Here is a 21,061-nt window from a genome sequence, read left to right as displayed (position 1 = left end):
ATAAGGTTGTAGCTCACTTTATCATTAAGTTTTTATTTATATAAACCATTGGAAGAAACACTAACACTAAGTTTTAACATCTTATTTTGAAAGAGAAATAAGGTTTTTAAAAATTTATTCGTAATAAATTTAAATGATAATTAATAGTCAAGACCATGAGATTACTACGTTGTGCGATAAATCTGTGCGCGACTATCTACCGCCGTTGTTGTCGCCCTGTCCGACTACCGCCAGTCGGGGCCTCGATTGTGATCGATGGACCACTCGTCGGCGCACCTTCCGACGGCGGATTCCGATCAAATAGTGGTCGAAACCGGCGAATTTGGCCGGAAACAGCTGCCCTCACTGCGCGGTCACTGTCGAGGACAATCGAGCCGGATTCCGCCCGAATCGTGGTCGGAGATCGGCCGAGGAAGGACTCGGCTGGTCTCCGACCGCAATTCGGGCGAAATCCGGCCCGATCGTCGTTGACAACAGTGGCTGCACCGTTTCCGGCTAAATCGCGACCAGATTCCGATCGAATCGTGGCCGGAGACCAATCGAGGAGCGCCGGTCCTTCCTCGGTCGGAATTCGACTGCAATTTGGCCGAAAATGGCGCTGCTACTAGCGACCCCGTTTCTGGCCGAATTCCATCGGATTCTGACCACTATCCGATTGGAATCCGATGTCGGACGGAGCGCCAGCGAGCGGCGTGTCGATCGCACCCGAGGCAACGGTCGACGGTGGTCGGACGACGCGACGAGGACGGTGGCAACAGCGGTGGGTCGTGGGTATTGCACACGGGTCGCAGATTCTTCATCCCGCAACGTAGTATTTCTCAAAATAATAAGTTTTTACTTCGTCAATTTAATTTCTCACATATAAGAACTTTGATTTGTAAGAATTATAAGGAACCCCTAAAAAAAATCCGGGGACATTTTTAAAATAGCCTAACAATATTGACATTCCCCAAACGTTGGGGTGAATTTTGCAAAAAAGCTCAAACGTGGAAAAGGGTATTTTTGGAAAATTCGCCCGATTCGATTCACCATATCGGGCCGGGTTTGGTGAATCGGTACGGTCTCGTTTTCTCCACGCAACGTCTCTTGGAGGAAAGCGAAAACTAGGGATGCAGAAGAGGGAAGCCGGCAAGTTCGGCGGCTCGTCCGCGACGCCGGCCAAGCGCGGCCGCCCGTTCGGAAGCACAGCTGCAGCGGCGGCCGCTGCAGCTGCCGCAGCCGCTGCCGCCGCTGCTAACTCCGCCACGTCCGATATCGCAGGCGACGCTTCCTCCCCCGGATCTCTCCTTGGCCCTACCCTCCAGATTTCCACATCCTTCGCCGGTTAGCGCAATATCCGTCTCTCTCCTACCTTCTTAGCATCTTGATTCACCTATAAACAAAGTGTGGCTAAGGGATGGGTGTGGAAAGGTTTGCGATTTTCGAGCATTTTGTGGGGTTGAACTGGTAGTTTTAACAATTAAATTGAAACCCTTTCTGACTTTCGACTCGATCATCACACGTCGTAAGATAATATTTACTCCGTCCTTTGTTTGGTTGGGGCATCAGGATTAGTGTTTTAAGTTGCCTTTATTACACTTGAGTTAACCAGTTACCATAAGCTGTCCCTCCTGATATCTCATTCGAAGAGTTTACTATGTATTATGTATATCATAAAAAGATAGTAACTTCTTGTTCTTATGGCTACAGGAAATTTAGTAGCATGTTAAGTCAAAGATCAGCACAGTTAGAAAGATGAGGAAATAATTATTACAAACTCGATCAGTTTCAGATTCACATTAACAAAACACTAATATCTTTTTGATAAAAGAACACTAATATTAATAATTACAATTTTATCTTGATATCTTAAATGACTTTGAGATCTGCAATGGACAAGCCATCTGCTAACGCAGCAATAATCATAATCTTGTTGAAGAAGATGAAATATATGGTGGAAATGCTTGTGGATAATTGGAAGAAAGGATGAAATATGAAGAAATAGGAGGTGGGAGACAGGTAGACAGATGGGAGTTTGTATTTATGAACATTTTTAGTATAAGTTAAAATTTATAAACTCCAATAGCTTAAAATTGATATGTTTTTTGTATACTTAGAAAGATTATTCCATGGTTAAGGAGCTTACCTAGTGACACTACACTTTTAGCATAAACATGCATGTTTTCTGTTGGTTTCTTTGTTTTTGTTTATTTTACTGGCTACTCTTTTACAGAACAAAACAATAAAAGAATTGTCTTAGCACTGCAAAGTGGATTAAAGAGCGAGCTGAGATGGGCTTTGAATACTCTTACGCTACTTTCCTTTAAAGAAAAAGATGATTTCCGCAGAGATTCAACTCCACTTGCTAAGATACCTGGCCTATTGGATGCTCTCCTTCAAGTTGTAGGTTTTCTTATCTTACCTTCCATTAATTCTGTTTTAGTTACAGTTTAAGCAGCTTTATCATTCTGGAGGTGATTTGCAGAAGGGCCAAGTCCTAAATTTTGATTGTATATTAGTAAATTCTATAAAATAGCAGGACCTGCCCTTTATGTGTTTGGCTCAAGCCCTTACAATTCACTAAATGTTCCCAGTAATCTGGATATATATATTTTTTATTTTTCATAATTATAGAGAAAATTTTAAGAACATTGCTAGAAAAAGTATTTGATTAACTCATCAAAATGTTTAGATTTTATTTCTTACATTTCATCCCAAAACCTTACTCCCCAACTGAACCTTTTCATTAAGATTTTTCATGTCTTTTTTGGATGTAAGGTTGATGACTGGCGTGACATTGCTCTTCCACGAGACCATACAAAGCCCGCAAGGGTAAGGTCTTTGGGTACTAATACAGCAGTTACAGGTTTTGGGAATGAGTTTGAAGGAACAAGCTCTCTTGGTACCATATCCTACCTTGGGTGCGAAATAATGTGCTTCAGTCACTGGCTTCTTATTCAGAAACACCTTTTGTTCATGAAACTATTATAACTTTTTTTTTTTAAATTCTTTGTTGTAGTCATAAAGGTTTATCTAACATGGAGGCTTCTAGTTTGAAGAAGCAACGGACAGTTGACTGGTGGTTGAATGATGATGGTTTGTTTAACATTGATGAAGAAGGACGTGCAGAAAAGCAACTGTGTGCTGTTGCTGCTTCAAATGTCATTAGGAACTTCTCTTTCATGCCTGATAATGAAACAGTCATGGCACAACACAGACACTGCATGGAAACTATGTTCCAGTGTATAGAGGATCAGAACACAGGTATAACCTATCTCTTCATGTTTTGTTCTCTCTTTTATGAATGTATTATAGTCTCTCTTCTATCGGCGCGCCTTTATTTATTGGAGGCAAATCTACTTGCTTTAGTTTAGCACTATTGGGAGATTTTGTTGGTTACAATTATTGAATATAACAAGTTCTTTAGCATTGTGCATTTTCAAGGTCATTTCATTTGAATTGGATCCAGGTCCACAATGAATTGGCAAATAATAGAGATTGTGTTGCTATTTTTAAAATAACATAGTTTCAGTTATTCAAAAAAGACACATTGAATTGAACAGTGGTAAATCTTTAGATATTCTCATTTTGATTGACACCAAGAATAGTCATAATTATTGGTCTTGTTGTAGTTAATTCCTGAAAAAGATATGCCACTTAGGAGGAAAAAAAATATAATTAACACATATTTGAAAACGACACCTTTAGAATGGTGCTTGACAAATTATATACACATTTATTTCATTGATGAAGAACTTCAACTGTATAATCTTATTTTAGTTGGACATATTGACAAATTTATGTGTAGTATTAATATTATATTTATATAAGAGGTGAACTTGATTATTTTTTGTTATACTAGTCTTTCTAACACTTTTCAAATCCCCACTTTTGTTCCTTTCTTTTCCCTTGCATTTTGTTCTTCCACCCCTAGACAAAATAAATGATTGGTGTCCCTTCCTCCACTCTATTTGACACAACATTTCTGTATTAACAAACTTTGACAAGCCTTGAACTAGCCAATTACAGAGTTTGTTCATAAGAAGTTTCCAACCATAACAACTACTAGGGAGGATTGAGGAATAATGATGTGATTTTGGAATGGTATTTAGTAGTGTATTATACATTATTTCCATGGTCATCTGGGAATGACTTAGGTGAGGCAAATAGCTTCTGTTGGTTTGTATTATTTTCAATTACCTCATCTCACCTTTATGGATTCCAGTAATGTCTGGTTGTAAATTTTGTGTGTTTATTTTTATTATACAGAAGACGAGGAGCTGGTAACCAATGCATTAGAGACAATTGTCAATTTAGCACCACTTTTGGACCTTCGTATATTTAGCTCATCCAAGCCTTCTTTCTGTGGAATGACGTGAGCTTATCTACCATCATACTTCCTCTTGTTTATTGTCAGCTATATTTTAATCTTTGTACATCTGAATGCTGCTTTCTGAGAGCAGAGAGAAACGTGCAGTTCAAGCCATCATGGGCATGCTTGGATCTTCAGTTAAGGCTTGGCATTGTGCAGCTGCTGAATTGCTAGGAAGGCTTATTATAAATCCCGATAATGAGCCATTTCTTCTTCCGTCATCTTCAGAGGTCAGTATACTTGTTAAAGTTTGTGTTGGTTCATGATGTTCGACATAGGATTCCTATTGATCCCAAATAGAATGTTACACGAGGCAAGTACCAATAGACCTGACCTAGTTTCCTTAAACTGACTGTGCATTTCAAATTGTCAACCTGTTCTAGTTTAACTATACTGGATATAGTAAAAAAAATGGTACTGTATGTGGTATTTGGGGTTTGATTTTATGCTTCCTTTTTTCTACTTAGATATACAAGAGACTGGTTGATCTTCTTAGCTTACCAGCTGTGGATGCACAAGCAGCGGCAATTGGGGCACTCTATAATCTAGCAGAAGTCAATACAGATTCCCGGATGAAGCTTGCAAGTGAAAGATGGTTGGTTTTATTCTAAATAGCAATTCTTCTTGTTCTGTCAGGCTTTCTTCTAATGTCGTCACGATCAATTCAGGGCGGTTGATAGGCTCTTCAAAGTAGTCAAGACTCCCCATCCAGTGCCAGATGTTTGCAGAAAAGCTGCAATGATACTGGAAAGCTTGGTGTGTGAACCTCAGAACCGGCATCTGCTTATGGCACATGAAAGTAGTTTCGCAGAGATCCTAATGTCAGATGGTAGATATTCTGATACCTTTGCCCGGATACTGTTTGAGTTGACGTCGAGACCAAATAACAAAGCTTCTGCTGCTCGTGCTGTCTGGGGTGCATGATCTTGCAGTGCTACACCAGCTTATAATTCGTTTCTGCAGCGTCCATGTGACTCTTGTGCTTTCCCTTAGTGACACAATCTCATAATTTGTTCCTGTACCATTCTGTGCGACTCTTACAGTGTTGCTCACTCTATTTTCATGAACAAATGCGTGTGTAACATTTACGTGTGACTCGTAACAAGAAATATGGCCATTTCGATCGATGTTGATTGTTCCTATCATGAATCTCATTTGAACAAAATCAGTCTCAATAATTTCTCATTAGAACTTTGAGAGAATTAAGATGTTGAGCTATATAGGCTACTAGCTTTCTCTATTGCAAGTGTCATTTCAAATTTATATGTATTACAGTTTGTCTTTGTGGTATTATGCAATCACTCTAGGAGCAAAATACATGTATTTCTGTTAGTGTGAAATAAAATCCATTATTAACAGAAAAATACAGTATAAACCTGGTGACAGATTAAATCAAACCAATGAACTGGGATACTTAGATTATTATACCTATTTCGTAATCGTATGTATATTAATTGTTCTCGTTCATTATGTACAGAAAGGAGTGGAAGGTTGAGTTCCTGGAGTGAAAGCCATGGTCACCACTGGCTTGGTTGCCTAAGGGGTTCCAGGAGAGGAAGGCTGAGAAAGAGCACAAAGTCAGGTGAAGGAAGAGACAAGGTCGAGCACATAGACAATACATTCCACGGGAAGAATCAAGATCAGTGCAGAATATCATCGATAGTAGCAATCTCTGCTCTTCCTCTTTGCTGATAGACTTATCACCCATTCTAAAAGCTCAAGCATTTTAAAGATAAATTAATTTATATATTTATATCTAGTTTATCCAAAACACTTTCTCCTACTTAAAATTAAACAGATTATCTCCTAGTTTGATTTAAAACTTATGACAAGATTGTGTAAATTCAAATAAAAACAATATATAGCAAGTCTTAAACAAATTCTGAATCTTTGCAAACATATGCAAATAACAAAATACCGTATTCAAATATATCACATTGGTAAGTGTATGAGAACTGGTTCAGATCATAGGTTGCTCCTGAAGCTTCATCTCATCTTTGCCATCTTTCTGAAAAAAAGTATTAACAATTCCATTATCAGTTAAAGATGTCGAGAGTTGAAATGAAGAAAAATGAAAAGAATTTAATTTGTTTAAGAGTTGGACGATTCTGAACGCGTAAGCAGTCCTATGGTAATGATTGCAGGAATGTTGTGTTAATTGTTCAACTTGGAGGAAATCACATGCATCATTGGCTCAGTAAGGAATGCAATACTCCTGTAGAGAGCGTTCATGGGATCAGGAAATTACCAGCAGAGTTGTGAGAAGAATGAACTCCACTGCTCTTTGCAATCTACTGAGCTTGGGAAGCTAATCTTTGCATGTGCGGAGAGGAGGTCTGCTTTCCGTTTTCGATAGGCAGCGAATGTCTTTTCTTAGGCTGGTTATCAAGCAGATCAGGACTGGACTTCAGAGATGCACTAACATGAGCTTTAGCTCTAGCAGACACAGTGGCCTGCATATAACCTGGAAGAGAGCTGCTATTACTGAGCCTGGCCTCCTGATCGACAGGATCCATCTTGGTTGTCTTAAAGGAGTTGCTCCTCTTTGGATTCCTTGCATCCTTTGATAAGTCCCCTGTGCTATTTCTTCCAACTGAATCTTTATCTGGATTGGATGGTGATTTTTTACCTGCCAAATTAGATCTGTGCCCATGAGTACGCTTGTTATGATCCCTCCTGCTCTTGCTGGAACTCACAGAAATGTCACTAGATGGTGTGCCATGTGGATCAGGCACCATTGCATGAGTTCTGCCAATCCCCTCAGGTGACCTAGGTTGTTCTATTCCTTCCAAACGTCTCTGTAAATCAGAAATAGTTGGCTCAGCTGCATTTTGATGAAGCTGCACGATGCTAGCAGAAACATCTGAGTCAGTAATAGTATGCTCAACTCCATCAAGTCTTTGTGTTTCATTTGTACCAGAATATAAAGTAGAGACACTAACACTGCTATCCAAATTTTCGAGACTAACAGTTTTGTCAGCATGGTTCTGTTCCTGCAGAGTACCAATTTCCAGAACAATTTGCCCACTGTCATTTTCAAATTTCTCCAGTGAGTTGAGAGTGGAAGAGATGGTACCACATTCTGAAGCTGCAGCTTGAATCCTCAAATCATGGAACATTGAGTTCTCTGCTGAAATTGCCTCAGTATTAGTAACAAATTCCACCTCTAAGTTATTGCTTTCTGTTTTCACTTTTGATGCAACATTTTGATTAGCTGAACTAGCAGAGTGAGCAATGAATACAGGGTTACATGATTTTTTGGAAGCAATTACAGATTTCTCCCCTTCTGTCTCAATTGATTCAGATAATTCACTTTCACTATTGGAAGTGCCTTTTGTGCATCCAAGCATATGAGGTATAGTATCATATAGTATTTCTGAGCTTAAGTTTGGTTGCAATGCTTTGGGATCTGATAAAGAATTTGGACTGTCATTCTTGACCATCTCCGTGTTTATAGAACCTTCAAACCTAATGTTGGAAACCTCATTTCTGGGCTCCAAATTTTCACCATCGTCATTTGGCAAACATCTGCTAGAATCATCTGAAGCAATCACTGAAGTTTGCAACTCAATGTTTCCAGTAGTTTCAGTTGCTACATTATTTTTACCATCATCTTCGAAGGACGATTCTGATGAAGATGAATTAGGCTCAGATAGCATTGTGGAAACAGTAGGTAGAATATTTTTCTCTGGTTCACTGTCTGCCACTGTAGCATCAGCCTCTGATTCCAAATTACTTTGTTTGACATTTTGTTCGTGTTGGCTTACTCCCGATGATGTTATAGCCATCCATCTCGCTAACCACTGCCATGCTGAATCAGACTTTGATGGAACACATTTTATGTACATGGTTTTTGAGGTTGGTGTGGTCTCCAGAAGCTTGCAAGAAAATAAGATGGAATTTCTCATTATAGGAAATTAAATTTAAGAGAAAAACATTCAGAAACATTAAGAATTTGCCATACCTGACGAGCAAAGCTATTTGAAAGTAAATATTTTATTGGTGTTTTATTTGATTTCTCAGAAGAAGCTTCCACTCCCTAAGAAAAAAATCGTAATAAAGAAAAATAAAACCAGGCAGTAAAAATAATAATTAAGATGAAAGCAATGATTTTGTTGAATCAAAAACAGTAGTACCAAGTCCTAACTACATAATTCAGTACAGGAAAGATAACATTTGTTGTTGGATACAAGTGTTTATTGATGAGTGAAGAAATCCAAACTAAAATGAGAAGAAAACTAGGATCCATACCCATATCATAGTCAAAGAAGGAAATTAAGTGAAAGGATATAATAGACAAATATTTTATCATCACACTCCAAACAGTGCCCCCTTCTTAGGTTCTTGTTTTTTCATGTGGATTGAAGGTTCTATTCGTGGCTTCTACGTACAAGGCCTGCAAATCCTTTCTCTGCCCCTTCTTGGAATACTGGTCTCCCTCCATCCACCTTTTTTACTAACCCAGTATGAATCTGTATGCTAAGTCATTCATAACTTATGTGACGGCGTGATTATACATGAATGCAATTCTGGTGAAGTAGTTTGTTCACATTTCATGTTTTTAGAAAAACAACTTGCGAAGAGGGGTGTGACCATGTTTCTTGAGCACTTACTGAAAACAATGTCCAGAAATGAATTCATTTAAAACAATTGGACAAAAAACAATGAGAAAATCATAAATCACAGTAAATCCTGAATACACTCCCAGCAAAGTCAATGTTGACAAAGTAGTTTGAATACACAAACAGGAAACTATCAAGCTAAGACACATTTTTAAGGATTGTAATCCTCAGAAACTCACCCAAGCGCCATTAGTAGACCAACACATCTAAAGTTCTAGAACCACCTATTTTATATTTTTCGTAAATGATACTAATCCAGTTAGGATAGCATGATGTAAGATGTGGTATTTTTATGTTCTTCCAATAAGCTGGAGAATAAGCAAACAAAAAGAGTTTGAAAGCTCTCTGATTTATATACCTCAGAGTTGGTATCTCCTGAGGAAGGTAAGTTTCCAATTAATTGGCGAGCAAGACGAGCCTTTACAAAGGCCTGCACTCTTATTATTGCTAGGATACACCGCAAAGTTCCAATAGCCTGTCTTCTAACTAGATGTCCACGTACAGCCGCTTGCAACTTGACAACACTCCTAAGTTTATCGAGCATTTTCCTAGCCTAAGACATTTTTATTGTTAAAAAAAGATACAAAAAAACTAACATATAATCAGAAGTATGGATACTACCAAATAACCCCTTATGGCAGCCTGAAGAATAATAGCATCAGATTCATTCAGAGAAGGGTCATCTGGAGTCGCAATTCTGTTAGAAAGAGATGGCAGAGCCTTTGAATTCACAATATTTGATGGAATTGGAGACATTTTAACTGGCTTTTCTTGCGCTGGGGGGTTTTCTGACAAGTTATATTTTGATGAATGAAGAGTAGTTGTCGAAGCTTCTTGGCTCTGTTTGCTAGAGCAAACAAATACAGGTTCTGAGATAACACTGTCATTAAGCACTTGATGCTTGGATGATCTCTTATGGAAACTCCATCTACGTTTATCTGCTAAAGATTTTGCCTGACAAAACAGGAGATATTAACAATCCATAAAAATTGACACGAAAGGATTCACAGTTTGAAGGACAATCAATTAACACTTGAGCATCAGAATTTCTTTATTCAAAAACCTTTTTAGTTAAGGGATCCCAGTAGGATAAACAAATTAAAAAGAAAAAAACTTAGCTAATACAAGGTTGTTAAGTACTCTAGTCAAATTCATAGTGTATTATGCAACCACCGACGAAATAATAAATATGTGTGAAAATGCCTTTTAGACATGTGCTTTATAGCAATAGAAAAAGCTTTAATTTACTGAAGAGTGAAGTGAATCCATTCATCTGTACCATCATCAGCCATTTAATTCTTTCATCCAAGGCTTTTATTATCTTGCAAGAGAGGAGGAGGTTCCATGGTTTAGGAAACAAGACAAAAAGAGGAAAAATCATATATTAATTTTGTGGAAGGAAACAATATCAACTTGCTAAAGCTGACATAGAATAATGGATTATAGTCTCCTCAAGAGATGACTAGAATTACAAGTGCAAATATATAGGTGTTCAAATATTACTTGAGATTTTACCAATAAGAAAGAAATTCATTTGAGATTGACAAACTCACTGGGAGGAATCTAATCCAAATAATGGGTATATTGGATCTTAGCATCAAGAAGTATCTTCCACTATCAAAATTTGGTAGCAAAATTGGTTTAGTACTCTGTAGATCATAAAAGCAAAAAAAACATACTAATAATAATAGTAATTACGATGCTCATTCGCATTCGTGGTATTCACAATCTCTCTTTTAATCCACTTTCTTCAGTTTGCATCCACCAGCTTGACACTTAAAAATCAAACATCATGATTCGTTACACAGGCCAATGTCATTGATATACTAACATTCTCTCCTCTCAAATATTGAAACGGTTTAACACAAGCACGCAATAATTAAAACGAAAATCTAGGATCTAGCAACAATGTGGAGTAACCTCCATCTACAATCTTCCAGAGTTCAGATCTACAGGTAAGAGAAATTCATCCGGATCAATGTACTCACGGAGATCCAAACAATCACCTGATTTACCTACTCAATTCGCATTCGAAAGAGTAAGATGACAACAGAGCAAACTGGACCGGAGATTCAGCTAGATAGGAAGAACATGTTGATCTGATCAACATCACTTCGTTCACTAAATAAATAAATGAATGAATAAATACATATCAAGAGATCCATGTATCATGGATGCGACCTATCACTTGCAGAAAGAAAACAGTATGGATCCGTCCAGAAACCAGACATTCAGTATCAACCAATCAAGGCAAGGAACCAGCGGGCCAGAACGATTACCTCATCCACCACGAGCTCGTCGTCGTCGACGGCATCCCCGCTACCGCAGCCGATGATCTTGAAGCATGAAGTAGAAGACCTTCCCATCTCCACCTCCCTCCGCTCCCCCTGTCCTCCCTTCGGCTCTGGTCTAGGGTTTGGATTCCGCTCGGTTCCGGCGAAGCAGCTCGAAACTGACGGAATTTAAAAGCGGCTGGTTAACTGAAATTAAATCCACTTAAATAGCCGCTCCACTGACCTCCGCCTCGGCGTCCTTACCAACACCGTAGAATCCTGCCATTGAGGGGCCCACGACGTCAGGGGGCCGCTGAAGCAGGTAAGAAACAGGGTTGGTAGAGTTTCTGTCTGCCTACCTACCGTTAGAGTCGAGTGAAGAAAGTAGGGAGATGTGACGTCATGCTTCCGCTTCCGTCCAAAGCCTAATCATTGACGGCAACCACCAGTATTCTGTCAAAGTTGTAGCTGGGCTGTCGCCGGAGAACATGGAAGTGGTTCACCGTTTGCCATGCAGCTGCTGATGGATCTAGATGGAGATGGAGGTGACAGCCCACTCCATCGCATGTTGCTTGCGATCCCATTCGTGATCATCGGCGACAAGTAGCACATGGCCAAGCTGCTGCAAGAAAGCTGAAGGCGCAGGCAAGACATCGCTGAGAGTGAGACTGGCCACCATCATGGCGTGCAGCTCGCCATCATCGTCTAGTCGTGATTTCTGTGGCTGCCTAATCCAGTGACCATCGGTGATGACCTAATCGAGATAAGGCGGCAAGCAGGGACATTTTGGGAAATTAATAGATCATTTTAAAAAGTGAGTGACGATTTTTGTTATTTGCAGTCCGACGATCTTCTTCCGCCGTCGCCTCTGGCTGCGACGCGAGCATACGACGAAGCTCGGGGGTGAGCCATCCATCGTCGGAGAACAAGTCGCTACCAATGACGCTCGGTGGTTCGGGTGGATCGAGCGTCGTCGGTCAGTCTTCTTCTCCATTATCCTAACTCAGTCAATTAGGGTTTCCATCTAGATCGGATCGTAAGATCTGGTTTGCGATCTAAGGATCGACATGATTGTTCTTTCTTCTAAATTCGCTATAATTGATAACAGGCATGAAAATTATTACTATGATTGGGTATTTGCAGAGAGGTCTGTAAGATCCTCTATGAATTCCTATTTGAGATTCATCAATTGTAACACTAGATTTATTGATTACCTCCAATCCAGTAATTTTGATCTTACTTTGTCATCTAGAGAAAGCCACTCATGTTGTTGTCTGACATTTTGTCATGCATTTACAAAATTTCATCACAATTGCTCATAAACCACTTCATAATATGACTGAAATCATTCTAACATCACTTGTTGGAATCAAAATTTGAGAAAGAGGAGGCAGACGAGGAAGATCTACTCTCTGAAGAGGAAATATTATCAATCTGAAACATAATTCAATACAAGGGATCCTAAATGCTTTTATGAATCCGGAATAGTACTGGTTCTTTATAAATTTAAACAACCTTCTGTTCGAACAATGTAAATCCTAACTATCTCAGTATGTCTGTGATTATTGGCCAACTGAGGTCCATGCACGCACCACCGTTCATCATCTGGCATTATCGTCCTGATATTTCTCCATTGATCATAGTTTACAAATTTCTAAAAGGTGTCTGAACTGTAATGCTTTTTTCTCAGCCCTGAATATTAGTCATTCAATTGGTTAACTTATTTCTGTTGCAGTACTTTGGAACTTCAGATTGCTCGAAGAGCTTGAAGGAGGAGTAAAGGGCATAGGAGATGCTGCTGTAAGTTGTTCTGCGACAAAGACTATCCAGAGAAACCACCTAGTGTTCATTCCCGTATCAACATGACTTGCATTAACCATGATAGCAGAGTGGTAAGCAATCCTGTATATTGTTCAAAGAGTGATATTTTCATGCTAATCGAATTAAACTTTTGCTTTTGTCTTATTGCCCCCTTTTTCTTCTCTAATTCTTGTCACTTTTCCAATGTTCATCTTGTAGGTTGTGACGGCAGTCAAAACCAACTCGTTCAAGGTACCTTCTTTTTCCCAATTCAACGGCACTGCTTCATAATTCTTTCAACATGAAACAAAGCTAAGAAAGCCACTCCACCAGTCCTTCAACGCGTGTCTCATTGCTTGTCTAATCCAAATTACTGAGGAGAAGAGATTAGACACTTAAACAATGTCTAAGCAGCAATAATTAGACCCCCAATCATGCAAATTCGATCATAATTATTGATTGATTTGGGAGGAAAGGTCTCGGTACGGTGGATGATTCTGTAGATCATGTGGGGGTTTGTAAGTGTATACAATGCAATTTCTAGCATTATGGAACTCACTGTTCTTAAATATGGGCATAAGAAACTTTAGCTAGTGATGTGATGACTTGTTCAGATCGAGTTTAGGATAGAGTAGTAGACCTTTCTTAGAGTTTTATAGTAGTTTGACTTGTGCTTCTCCATCATGTCGAAATAGGAGTCTCTTGAATGATTAAGATGCTTAAGGAGAGCTTGCGTCCAACTTCTATGATTTTATTTTATTTTACATATTCTTACTAACTTAAATTTTTCTTCCAAAAGTCAAGCACTTGACTATCCTCGATTGAGTTCACGCAAGGTATTCAATTCAATTGATTATTTTTGTCATTTTTTTCATTTCATTCAATGTTTGGTAACAAAATCGCTATCAAAACAGCAAATCAACTTGACCTAAACAACATACAACGAGAGTGACGTGATCCTTCCACGTCGTATGAACATGACTCAAGACATGACACATGGTTCCTCGGAGGGGCAATCATTCCGTCAATCTATCAGCATCTTAGTCTTATCTTATCGTTGAACATGCTCAATAAACCATCAACTATACCCTAGATGATCCAAAACCACAAGGTGGCAACTGTTTAACCTAATCCATATCATCATCATCTACATCATCAGTCACATAGTCTATGCAACCCTAGCTAGTTTGGCCCCTCAATTAATTGGCTTGTGTCCTAAAGATTTGGCGGTGATTCCTTTCATGTGTTAGTCTGCTTTGTTCAGGTGCCACTGTCCAAGTAGTAGGGTCCATATTTTGTCTCCTAGGGCATGTACACATGCATTGCATCCTGTTCATCGAGTGATATGTATACCAACTGACTCGTCAAGAGTGATATGTATACCAACTGACTCGTCAAGAAGGTGATCAATTTGATCCCATAAAAATTTTTCATTTGAGAAAGTAAAATGATCTGATACTTACAGTCGAATGTTTTAGAAATCAATCATGCCGAACAAATATCTTTGTTAAAAATTGATTCCGAATACTTTTGTTTGTGGGACTCATGTTTTTACCACTTACGTTGTATTTAGGAATGACAATAGGTCAAATTTCATATCTTCCATCTCCATTTTTATTTATTATATTTATTTTCATCTCTAGCGGATATTCAATTTTCATCCCCATCTTTATATCTATCGAAGGATCGAATATCCATCCTCATCCCCATATTCATCCTCTTCTGCTTCTAATTTTTAAAGGTGAATCCGCCATCGTAGCGGCCCCACACGATCGGTCCCATGACCATTTATGAGGAGGTAAATCGAGAAACCGCAGTTGGTCACGACGCCCATATTCATCCTCTTTTGCAAAAAGGTAGAATCCGCCACCTTAGCGGCCCCACACGAAACTGTAGTTAGTCACGACACCCATATTCATCCTCTTCTGCAAAAAGGTGGAATCTGCCACCTTAGCGGCTCCACACGGTCGGTCCCACGACCATCTGTGAGGAGGTAAATCGAGAAACTGCAGTTGGTCACGACGCAGGAGGATATTGCCTGGCAAAATAATAAATCCCAGTCAGTCTCATGGACTCAATCCCTAGGGGTGGTCGGCCCGGTCCCACGGAAGTTTTCCACCGACCACTAGGGTAAATCGGGAAGCGCATACGACGGCCAATCCAGATGTCCAACATCCTTTGATTGTGTTCCCCATTTGGAAGAAAATTCTTGCAAATACGCCGTAGCTAGAGATCGAACCGCGGGTCCCTGGATCACAACCCGGATGTCCTACCGTTGCACCATTGCCCCAGGGATCCCATATTCATCCTCTTCTGCAAAAATGTGGATCCGCCACCTTAGCGGCCCTATACGGTCGGTCCCACGACCACCATATTCATCCTCTTCTGCAAGTCCACCTTAACACATTTCAGCTAACCAAGAATCCATTTATTCATTCTCCTCAATCAATACCACTATGATGTTGATTTTCAAAAAACAATATTAATATGATATTGATATTTGAAATACATCATCACAATTGATAAAATCATAGTATTGATTTTTTAAATTATTATTTTATTTTTGATATTATGAAGGATTATTTTTTTCAGAAAAAAGGGGGAAAAACAAAGAAAAGAGAGGGCTTCTGTTTACTTGTGCTGATCCGTCCATTGCTGTGTTATAAGAGGCCACCGCTCAGCTGCTCTGTTCTCTCCCGAGCAGGCAGAGAGATCGAGGAATGGGCAAATGCAACAAGATCCGCGGCATAGTTCGCCTCCGTCAGATTCTACAGCGGTGGCGGCAGCGCGCATCTGCGGCGGCGGCGGCGTCGTCATCTCTGCCGCCGGACGTCCCGGCGGGGCACGTGGCGCTGTGTGTGGGAGGCAGCGCGCGGCGCTTCGTGGTGCGCACGTCCCACCTGAACCACCCTGTCTTCCGGCAGCTCCTCCTCCGGACCGAGGAGGAGTACGGCTTTGCCTCCGGCCGCCCCGGCCCTGTCTCCCTCCCCGGCGTCGACGAGGCCGTCTTCGAGCGCCTCCTCCTCCTCATCTCTTCTCCCAGGACCCAGAATTGCAGCCTCGAGGACTTCGAGGCCATGCTTTCTCCCGCCGGAAGTGACCTCCGCAGGTGCGCCGGCGAATCGCGGCCGCTGCTCCACAGCCGCCGCCGCGCCGACGAACCCGTTTGGTGATCAGTCAAATTGTAGAAAGAAACAATGGTGAATATTTTCTTCGCGACATTTTCATTTTCCCCCTCCTTCTTTTGATATTTGCGTGTCACAATAATGGAATTGTAATGATTAAAGCGAGTCCATTCCTACCACCAAAAAAGATTATAAATATTAATAAGTTGGATTTATGGTGCTTAATAACTACTAATCATATTCATGGTAGTCTTTCTTTTTCTCTAACTTTATTTATAATTATGATAAAGGGAAATATATTTTATTTTGTTGTCATTTTAATAATCTCCACGTACGGATAGACAGATCTTGTGAAATTGTTTAATGTGATTTTTTATAACTAATATAAAATTGAGTAGATTGTGGTTGAGTTGGGGTTTTAAAAATGCATGAGAAATTATTAATGTTCTATCAAAGTATTTGAGTAATAGAGAAAATTAGATGTGATTCAACTTTGGTCTAAATTGACATAAGTAGGATAAAGGCATAAGGTCTTTTTGAGGAGAATTTTGATTGATGTAAATTCAAATTGGATCTAGAGATCACGAGTTCAAATTTCAAAAATAATCTCTTGTAAAGTAAGATAAAATTATGTATAAGCGATCTTTCCTTGAAATCTTACATTGATGGAAGCTTAGTGCACTAAACTGCTCTGGTAAAATTGTGTAAAATAAATCTTTTCATGAGATCTCGTATTGATTGTAGTTTCGTACGTCAAACTATTCTTTTATCGAACTTGCAACCAAAATTGGATTGACACTCCAACTCAAATGGGCACTAAAAATTTGGGATAGTGGACTAGAATTTAATCTTGAATAGACTTTGAAAATACTACTATAGGAACCTATGATTTGGGCTAATAGCCATGTTAATGGGCTATAATTTGGTGGCCCAAATGATGTGGAAGATAGGTAAATAAACAGTGTTATTGATAATGTTAGAAATAATGTCACATTGTTAGAAATAGTTATTGAAAAAAATAATATTTAAAAGTCGTCGGATTGATTCAATTTTACTTCTATGTGCATCAAATATGTAAAATCTTCCCATAGTGCATATAGTTGGTCCAAGATCAAAGAATAAGATGATTCAACAAAATAATCATAATCGAGTATTTTTGACTGATTGGATACTAATCGGATTGGTCTTCAAATGTAACTACTAAGTGCGAAGACTTTCAAATGGAAAAAATAAATTAAATAGATTAGAGAAAGTAAAAAAATAATTGAATTGCTTGTTTGAGTGTTGTAATCAGTTAATTTTAAATAGAGAGTGAAAAGATATCCCAATTGGTTCCCAAATAGCACACACATTCTTTTTTTTTTGTTGTTGAGGGACATCTCTTTTGGTAGTCGGTACTTCAACAATTGTGTCCATTTGTGACGAACACTTTAACAACCATCGAGTCAAATTAGAGTTTTAATTTAAGCAGACCATATTTGAATGTGACTTGGACAAAATTGACTTAAAGTCTTCTATCAAAGGTAGATTTGATCCGAAGTCGATTTTATTGGGCCTAAGCTCAGTTTAATTTGATCTGAGTTCATCTTAACTTTGACTTTGACTTTGAACTCAATTTGACTATATATATATAGCATGTGATATCGACATTCCTCACCATATCAGTAGACTTGATGGAATTAAGTCGATTTGTTCTCTCCATCTCTCTTAAAAGTGTTTGAGTTTATTTTTAATATCACATATCCAGCTTACACCGATTAATCTTGAGATGAGCATATATTTCACTCACCAAATAAATTCAGGAAGTAAGATTGCTTATACTGTGGTGTCTCAAGTTCACTAGTTGTTCAAATGTCATATATATATATATGTATATAGAAGTTTTGAACCCTAATTATTTGAAAAAAAAAATATCATGTCCCTTACAACCCCAACATAGGCCCTTGGGGCTCTTAAAGTCTTTCAATGAGTGCAACAAAGGTGGTGGAATTTGAAAATCATCTTCACGACACAACTTAATTAAATTTTAAAAAAACAATTAATGCCTTCACTTCTTCTCTTCCTTATGTTCTAATATCATGCACATGGGAATTAATATAATTATAATTAATCTATGCAATTGCACGAGTAAATATCATATCATGCATCATAATCGTGGGAAAAGATGCTAGCCGATTGGCTACTTCTTTATTAACAAAATTTTTGTATAAAAAGTAAATAAAGGTTCTGAATAGATTTGAAAGTAGTTGATTATAGTTATTGGTTAATTAACGGTCGAAATTAACTTTTCTTAAATTTATTTAAACACAAACGTTTCACGTGGAAACTTTAACTTTAAATAAATAAAGTTGAGTTTATATTTACCGCGCATGACATGGCACGTAGGATGCAAGATCCGACACTAGATATTTACGCAGATCCGCATGTCGCTAGTGGTCCGCCACGTGCTGCAAAGTTAGTGGAGCTCCATCACACGCCGACTACGTGATCATGGTGCATGCATGCATGTACGCACGTCCATTGTTCCCGCCACAAATCCGATATATCGGACGATGTTTATAACGATAACGCGGCAGAACGGACGCACGGCAGAAACGACAAATCGCGACGGACCGTAACGGTTTCGCTCTAAGACTTCGGCCGGCGGTTTACGGAAAGGTGGGTCGGCTGGACCGTCCGGACCGGCGCATCTCGGACCTGTCACTCTCACGTGGCGCCATGTGAGTCGCCATCTTCGCCCGGAAGCGAAGCAAAGGTCCGCCCAGGAGGATCCACGTGTCAGCAGAGGTTCGATGGCAGATCGGAGTTGGTTTTTTCTTTGGTCGGAAGCATAGGCCGGACCGAGCTGTCATCATTCTCGATCGATTATTAATTAAATCGCATCGATTCGAAAGCGATTTTTTTTTTGGAATAAAAAAGAGAATTTAAAGCATCGTTTGATCTTACCTACACAGATCGATTCTCCGGAAAATTGGGAAGATCTAGCTGGCGGTCTGAGCCGGCAACGTCAGACCCGGCCCGGTTATAAATCGGTGCCCCGGCTAGCATTCCCGGTGGGGAGATCGTCGCAGAGGCTGTCGAAGAAACAGAGGACCATGAATGAATACGAGAAGCTTGTGATTGGGATGAACAATCCCAGGTAAATATCCACTTTTGAGATGAATTCTGTTGATTTTTCTGATAAAAAAATTCGATCTTGATTGCTGCAGAGTCGTCATTGACAACGTCGTTTGCGGAACGGCGACGATCGTCAAGGTGGACAGCTCGTCGAGTAAGCATGGAGCTCTTATGGAAGTCGTTCAGGTCATTGCAGACCTCAATCTCTCCGTCAAGAAGGCCTACTTCTCCTACGACGGGCGGTGGTTCATGGACGTCTTCCATATCACCGACCGATTCGGCCGCAAGCTCACCGACGAGAACGTGCTCTCGTGCCTCGAGCAGGTTTGGATCTTGTCCGCTTTGTTTGAAAATTCCTTCTTTGACGATCGATCCAATTTTGATGTCTTTGATTTGGGCTGAAAATCCAGTCTTTCGATACGGGGAACGCCGAGAGCAGGGGATCCCACGACGGCCCCAAAAAGCTCACAGTGTTGGAGTTGATCGGCAACGACCGCCCCGGCCTTCTCTCCGAGGTCTTCGCCGTGCTTGCCGACCACAATTGTGGCGTGGTGGAGGCCACCGTGTGGGTCCGCCACGGCCGCATCGCGTGCTGCCTCACAGTCAACGACGCGCTCTCCGGCGAGTCGGAGGCGGACGCGCAGCGCCTCCGCCGGGTCGAGTCGCCCCTCCGGCGAGTCCTCGAGGGCGACCTCGACGACGCTCGCTGCTCCACGGCGGTCATCTCCCCTGCAGCAATCGCCAGCGCCGACCGCCGTCTCCACCAGCTGTTGCTCGCCGACCGCGACTACGAGCGCGGCTCTCCGGCCGCGGCCTCTGCCATCTCCATCTCTATCCAGAGCTGGGCAGAGCGAGGTTACTCGGTCGTCAGCGTGCAGTGCCTCGAGCGGCCGAAGCTACTCTTCGACGTCCTCTGCGCTCTGACGGACATGGAGTACGTCGTGTTCCACGGCGCCGTCGACACCGCCGGCTATTCAGCTCATCAGGTTCGGCCTTTTCACTCTCTAAATCCATAAACCGAGATCAAAATCGCATATTTCGATCTTAACCGATCGCGAGTTCTTCAGGAATTCTACATAAGGCACCACGACGGCACTCCCATAGGCTCCGAAGAAGAGCGGCAGCGAGTCGTCCGGAGCCTCCAAGCCTCGATCGAGAGAAGAGCATCGCCAGGAACAAGATTGGAGCTCCGAACACCGGACCAGCCTGGGCTCCTCGCCGACGTGACCAGAACCCTCAGGGAGAACGGGCTCCTGGTTACGCGCGCGGAGGTGTCGACGAAGGGCGACGAGGTTTCGAATGTGTTCTACGTGACCGGCGCCTCAGGGAAGCCGGTGGAGCCCGAGGCGATCGAGGCGGTCGGGCGGTGGATTGGCGTGGACAGACTCATGGTGAAGGAGGGGGAGGAGGAGGTGCAACGCCGGCGGTTGAAGTCGGCCGGCGGGGTAGAAGCTGAGGGAGGAGTTGGGATTGGGTTGGGGTATTTGGGTAATTTTGTTAGAAGAAATCTGTACCATTTAGGATTGATCAACTCTTTTACTTAATTTCCTATTTTTCTTATAAAAAATGATTTTTATAAATCCATTAACTATTTTTTCCTATTATTTCATCAATGATCAATTTAAAAAATCAAAAAATAAATTTGATATTCTCCATCTCAACTTCTTCCCTAATAGTATATAGATATTTATTTTATTTTTATTAAATTATATATTTTTTGATATGATATTAATTTTAATATATTTTATTAAATACAGTAGTTGGCTGAAATAT

At 40.5% G+C, this 21,061-nt stretch overlaps 4 protein-coding genes and 1 long non-coding RNA gene across 6 annotated transcripts; 4 read left to right on the top strand and 1 right to left on the bottom strand.

The window, feature by feature from the left end:
- The first annotated feature begins 1,086 nt into the window (after positions 1-1,086).
- LOC141839549 (armadillo repeat-containing protein LFR) lies at positions 1,087-5,478 on the top strand. The gene is made up of 8 exons (XM_074727323.1): positions 1,087-1,323; positions 2,213-2,382; positions 2,758-2,900; positions 2,999-3,243; positions 4,249-4,354; positions 4,443-4,581; positions 4,819-4,946; positions 5,020-5,478. Exons 1-8 carry the CDS (start codon positions 1,110-1,112, stop codon positions 5,273-5,275), a joined length of 1,401 nt encoding a protein of 466 aa, XP_074583424.1. The 5' UTR covers positions 1,087-1,109; the 3' UTR covers positions 5,276-5,478.
- Positions 5,479-6,184: 706 nt separating this feature from the next.
- Positions 6,185-11,352, bottom strand: LOC141840010 (protein IQ-DOMAIN 32-like). Of its 2 annotated transcripts, XM_074727888.1 has the most exons (6): positions 11,253-11,352; positions 9,595-9,927; positions 9,332-9,526; positions 8,316-8,390; positions 6,600-8,229; positions 6,185-6,359 (listed from the first exon to the last, which is right to left on the bottom strand). In XM_074727888.1, exons 1-5 carry the CDS (start codon positions 11,337-11,339, stop codon positions 6,643-6,645), a joined length of 2,277 nt encoding a protein of 758 aa, XP_074583989.1. In that variant the 5' UTR covers positions 11,340-11,352; the 3' UTR covers positions 6,185-6,359; positions 6,600-6,642. The 2 variants fall into 2 exon arrangements, with proteins under 2 accessions (XP_074583989.1, XP_074583990.1); XM_074727889.1 differs by lacking the exon at positions 9,332-9,526.
- Positions 11,353-11,808: 456 nt separating this feature from the next.
- On the top strand, positions 11,809-13,582 carry LOC141837637 (uncharacterized). The gene is made up of 4 exons (XR_012602553.1): positions 11,809-11,992; positions 12,088-12,222; positions 12,982-13,138; positions 13,266-13,582. It is a non-coding gene; the product is annotated as an uncharacterized LOC141837637 (long non-coding RNA).
- Positions 13,583-15,757: 2,175 nt separating this feature from the next.
- Positions 15,758-16,359, top strand: LOC141842055 (auxin-induced protein 6B-like). The gene has a single exon (XM_074730270.1). It carries the CDS (start codon positions 15,767-15,769, stop codon positions 16,217-16,219), a length of 453 nt encoding a protein of 150 aa, XP_074586371.1. The 5' UTR covers positions 15,758-15,766; the 3' UTR covers positions 16,220-16,359.
- Positions 16,360-19,187: 2,828 nt separating this feature from the next.
- LOC141841443 (ACT domain-containing protein ACR8-like) lies at positions 19,188-20,832 on the top strand. Its single transcript, XM_074729620.1, has 4 exons — positions 19,188-19,310; positions 19,381-19,612; positions 19,699-20,274; positions 20,356-20,832. Exons 1-4 carry the CDS (start codon positions 19,267-19,269, stop codon positions 20,830-20,832), a joined length of 1,329 nt encoding a protein of 442 aa, XP_074585721.1. The 5' UTR covers positions 19,188-19,266.
- The last annotated feature ends 229 nt before the right edge of the window (positions 20,833-21,061 follow it).

This window comes from Curcuma longa, chromosome 11 (assembly GCF_044706935.1).
Source record: "Curcuma longa cultivar G26 ecotype Majalengka, Jawa Barat chromosome 11, ITB_CL_G26_1.1, whole genome shotgun sequence".
Taxonomy (NCBI): domain Eukaryota; kingdom Viridiplantae; phylum Streptophyta; class Magnoliopsida; order Zingiberales; family Zingiberaceae; genus Curcuma; species Curcuma longa.
The sequence above is the reverse complement of the archived record's forward strand: the minus strand, read 5'-3'. Positions and strand labels throughout refer to the sequence as shown.

Coding starts and splice junctions, on each gene's coding strand:
- LOC141842055 (XM_074730270.1), top strand. CDS start 15,767: ATGGGCAAATGCAACAAGATCCGCGGCATAGTTCGCCTCCGTCAGATT.
- LOC141839549 (XM_074727323.1), top strand. CDS start 1,110: ATGCAGAAGAGGGAAGCCGGCAAGTTCGGCGGCTCGTCCGCGACGCCG. Junction 1,324..2,212: donor GATTTCCACATCCTTCGCCG/GTTAGCGCAATA, acceptor ACTCTTTTACAG/AACAAAACAATAAAAGAATT. Junction 2,383..2,757: donor TGGATGCTCTCCTTCAAGTT/GTAGGTTTTCTT, acceptor TTTGGATGTAAG/GTTGATGACTGGCGTGACAT.
- LOC141840010 (XM_074727888.1), bottom strand. CDS start 11,339: ATGGGAAGGTCTTCTACTTCATGCTTCAAGATCATCGGCTGCGGTAGC. Junction 9,928..11,252: donor ACGAGCTCGTGGTGGATGAG/GTAATCGTTCTG, acceptor CTGTTTTGTCAG/GCAAAATCTTTAGCAGATAA. Junction 8,230..8,315: donor CAAATAGCTTTGCTCGTCAG/GTATGGCAAATT, acceptor TTTTCTTGCAAG/CTTCTGGAGACCACACCAAC.
- LOC141841443 (XM_074729620.1), top strand. CDS start 19,267: ATGAATGAATACGAGAAGCTTGTGATTGGGATGAACAATCCCAG. Junction 19,613..19,698: donor TGCTCTCGTGCCTCGAGCAG/GTTTGGATCTTG, acceptor CTGAAAATCCAG/TCTTTCGATACGGGGAACGC. Junction 20,275..20,355: donor CCGGCTATTCAGCTCATCAG/GTTCGGCCTTTT, acceptor CGAGTTCTTCAG/GAATTCTACATAAGGCACCA.